The sequence below is a fragment of the Dioscorea cayenensis genome, chromosome 5 (genome assembly GCF_009730915.1).
Source record: "Dioscorea cayenensis subsp. rotundata cultivar TDr96_F1 chromosome 5, TDr96_F1_v2_PseudoChromosome.rev07_lg8_w22 25.fasta, whole genome shotgun sequence".
Classification (NCBI taxonomy): Eukaryota; Viridiplantae; Streptophyta; class Magnoliopsida; order Dioscoreales; family Dioscoreaceae; genus Dioscorea; species Dioscorea cayenensis.
The window spans coordinates 7,860,563-7,864,639 of record NC_052475.1 but is presented as its reverse complement, the minus strand read 5'-3'; the positions used below and the strand labels follow the sequence as shown (position 1 = coordinate 7,864,639).

The 4,077-nt window shown below is 40.0% G+C and overlaps 1 protein-coding gene across 1 annotated transcript; it reads left to right on the top strand.

Annotated features, from left to right (window-relative positions):
- Nucleotides 1-294: 294 nt before the first annotated feature.
- On the top strand, nucleotides 295-2,607 carry LOC120259938. Its single transcript, XM_039267395.1, has 5 exons — nucleotides 295-522; nucleotides 1,036-1,099; nucleotides 1,158-1,994; nucleotides 2,090-2,387; nucleotides 2,499-2,607. The coding sequence occupies exons 1-5, from the start codon at nucleotides 295-297 to the stop codon at nucleotides 2,605-2,607; spliced, it is 1,536 nt and encodes a 511-aa protein (XP_039123329.1).
- Nucleotides 2,608-4,077: the final 1,470 nt, after the last annotated feature.

Sequence of the window (4,077 nt, the reverse complement as noted above, 5' to 3'; positions counted from 1 at the left end):
TAAAGGAGTTCCCACTCCTATGCTTCCTAGTGACAAACTGTCTATGTACAGTGGTGATTCTCTCTCTGCTGAAGATACCACAAGGTACCGGAGTGTGGTTGGTGCTCTGCAATACTTATCATTGACACGGCCTGATATCTCGATTCTGTGTCAACCGAGTTTGTCAATTTCTCTCTGCCCCGACCATTGTGCACTGGGCGGCAGTAAAGCGCATATTGCGCTATCTCCATGCGACCTCCGATCTGGGCTTATGCTTCACTAAGTCCGGTTCCTCCTTATTGAGTGCCTTCTCGGATGCTGATTGGGCTGGGAATCCAGATGATCGTCGCAGTACGGGCGGCTATGCCATCTTCTTTGGTGGCAACCTATGTATCTTGGAGCTCTCGCAAACAGCAGACTGTCTCTCGTTCTAGTACAGAAGCTGAATACAAAGTTGTTGCCGACACTACTGCTGAATTGATATGGATTCAAGTCCTGTTACGTGAGCTTGGGATTCCTCCGATACGGCCAACCCAGCTTATGGTGTGACAACATTGGCGCCACCTACTTGTCGGCTAATTAATCCCATTTTTCATCACCGCACGAAGCATGTTGAGGTAGATTATCACTTTGTTCGAGAGCGTGTTTCGTCTCGTCAACTTAATGTTCAGTTCATATCCTCCAAAGATCAAGTAGCTGACCTCATGACCAAGCCATTAGCGATTACTCTTTTTAATCAGTTCCGGCGCAATCTGAACTTAGCTTTCACACCGTCCATATTGAGGGGGGGAGGGGGGGTGTTAAACATAGAAGTGTATATCTCTAGATAGAAGGTAATCCCTAAACATAGAAGTGTATATCTATAGATAGAAGGTGATCCCTATTCTTTGGAGCTGCGCCTCCTTGATTTATGTGAGTCCTGTAGCCATGGTTGTAATCTTCCCAATGTACATCATCTATATATATGAGAGATCCTGACCCTAAGGGATCATTCCACACCAATATCCTAACAGGGACTACTCCAGAGTTCATTTCTGGTGCTTCATATCATTTTAGGACTCAGCTGGGGAGCGCAGTGAGCTTCAGATTATTTTTGAAGGATTATTCACTGAATCAAATGGTAATGGTGGTGGAGAACACTTATTATGCATGTTAGAGACTGGTGTTTTACCTGCCAGGCAACATGATTCCAATAACGCATGCATGGTCTTGGATTGAGAATGGCCATGACCATCAATATCCCATTCTGAATGATAATCAGATCCTGCTTGTTCTTCGGTATCCTAAAAAGTTCGCTCTTACTACGCTAGCTGTTCTTGGAGATTTGATTAGCTTGAATAAAATGTCAAGCCCACGGTACTTCGATAAGATGGTCTTATCTTCACGACTGAATGATCCCTCTGAATACCGGTTTGGATCACAAGACTTGATGCCCATAGTTTGTGATGATGGAGTAGTGGGCAGCTCCTCCAAATTTGATATTTATCAGGGGAGGGATTTCTGTAGAATTATGGGAAGCTTTGAGTATGGAGATACTCTGAAAGTGGTGCCAAACTGGAATTGTTCATCCACTGATGGTGAGTATTGCAACAAGTCGGGGCCTTTCATGTCTCATCATGGAGATGGAGTGTTTGCTGATGTTTTGCTTTGGATGAGAATGATAAGGTGTGAACCAGGAACTTTAAACCTATCAGAAGTAAGAGTTGTTGCGGAGTTCAAAGTCGTGCCAGTGATCAGTGAGAACATATACCTTGTGTCTCAGAGGACAGGGTTGATGAATGGAGTGACTCTATGGGGTGAAGGGACATGGAATCCTTCCTCTGGCCAGCTTTGCATGGTTGGTTGCATTGGATTAGATGATAATCCAATGTGTAATTGTAGAATTTGCATGTATATTCTGCAGTTCTTATCCATAATTCAACATAGCTACATCTCTAGCAAAATATTTAGCATCAACAGCACTCACTTCCCTTTGTCATTTGAGAAACCATTCCCTACTGATGGGATTATCAAAGGTATGTCCATCACGATTCCATTTAAATACACATTCTCTAAGATCAAATTTGGAGGTTATTTTTTTTAGCGGAGGTTCTTCATCCTTCACTGATAGGGGAGTCCGTCAAGAAATCTCTTCTAAACTATCCAACCACTGAAAATTATGATAATAGCTTCAACAATGAATACAGGTTTAGGCTTTACCAACTTTCATATGATCTCACACTCAGGACCTTTGCAGTTTCTGAAAATCTGAGTCCTGAAATACCTTTTCTAAAATTAAGCATGCTTTCACTGGGATCATTCATGGTCAGTGATAGGTATCAGTCATACGAAGAAAACAAATTTAAAAAGTTCACAAATCCAACAGCATCAATTGATAAGCAGCAGCAGCAGCATGCAGCCTACTTAACGTGTCTGCAGAGTTCTCAATCTCTCTGAAAGATTTATAATAGAATTGCAGTGCTCTATCTAGAAGGCATCTATAACCAGGATAATGGAATGATGTATCTAATTGGTTGTAGAGATCTCCGTGCTTCTTTGAAACGTTCGACTTATGACAAGAGTGCTGAAGATGGATATGATTGCTTGATAGAAGTTTCAATAGAGTACCCTCCATCAAATGCAATGTGACTAATGAACCCAACAGCAAAAGTGCTTATTACTAGCCGAAAGGAAGCATGATTGATCCTCTCCATTTCAACCGGATCAAGTTCAGAACACTCCCTATTGTGTATCTCAAACAATGGAAAGAAATGCATTTTTGGAGGAATTTTGAAGCAATTCTTCAAATTTTTTCTTTGTCAGTGGTGATCCTCTGCATCTTGAGCCAGTTTGATCTGTGTCGAGAAGAACACTAACAATGCTCCTTATGCTGTCTCTTGTGATGCTTGGCTCTCTGGCTCTGGGCTTCAGCATTCCTATGATTACTGGAGTTGAGAATTCATTCACTAGCATGGCAAGTGAGTTATAGTATAAGAGATTTTCAGCTGAATTTGGAGACTATGATCAGTTTGGATTTCTTATGATCAATTTCATGCTGAAGATTGTTCTCTTGGCTGCTTTTATTCTCACTATAAGACTTAGTCAGAAGGTGCTAAAATCTCGTATTTGATTGCTCTCCCACACTCGACTAGAACCACGGAGAGATTTAAGTGATTACAAAGTTGTTTTTCCGATGGCTTTTTCACTTCATTCCATTTGTTTTCTCGTCATTCTTGTTGTGCATAAGTTGGATTCCTCTAAGAGAACAAATATTACAGAAGCTGATTACATGGATTCAGGAAAAAATAATAATGAGTGGCATCAGCAAATACTGATACTGGGACAGTGTGTTGCTCTTGTTAGAGATTTTTTCCTACTTCCACAGGTCATTGGCAACTTCATATGGAAGATGAACTGCAAGCCTCTCAGAAAAACTTTTTATCTTGGTATCACAGCTATTAATGTTCTAGCTCACATGTATGAGGATTTGAAAGGACCTGTTAGTTACCCTTACTTTGATTAACAGAGTGAGTTTGTGAAACCAGACATGAATTCTCACAACACTATTGGAGATGTTGCAATTCCAGTTATGGTCATCATCTTTTCTGTTTTTGTGTTTATTCAGCAGCAATTCGCAACCATATCTGTTGAAGCAGTGCTTGTCAAAGGACAAAATTTGGAAACTTCAGCTCATGATACTTGAATGATGTGTTCCATGGCATGATAATTTTCTTTTTGTAATAAACCAGCTATGTAGTTCACTTTTCCAGCTCACGGAGGGACCAAGTCAACCATAAAACCATAGGTTATGGCGAGTTGGTAACAGTTGATTTTCAAGAATTTTATATAATTAAATGCATGTTTTAATCAAAGCTTTATCAACAATTTTAATAAAAGTTATTTTCCGCTATACACTAGTGTTTCTTTCTAGCTAGTAGAACTAGCCATGTGAGATTTTAAACTTGATCGTTTTAGGTTTTCTTGATAATTTTTGACTTGCTCACAAGTTATATCAGTGATTCCTTCAAGATTGATGATATGCAATGATTGTATTTTGAATATCAGTGATTCCTTCATATAAGTATTTGGTAAACAAAAGAGAAATTAGGAACCTGAGTC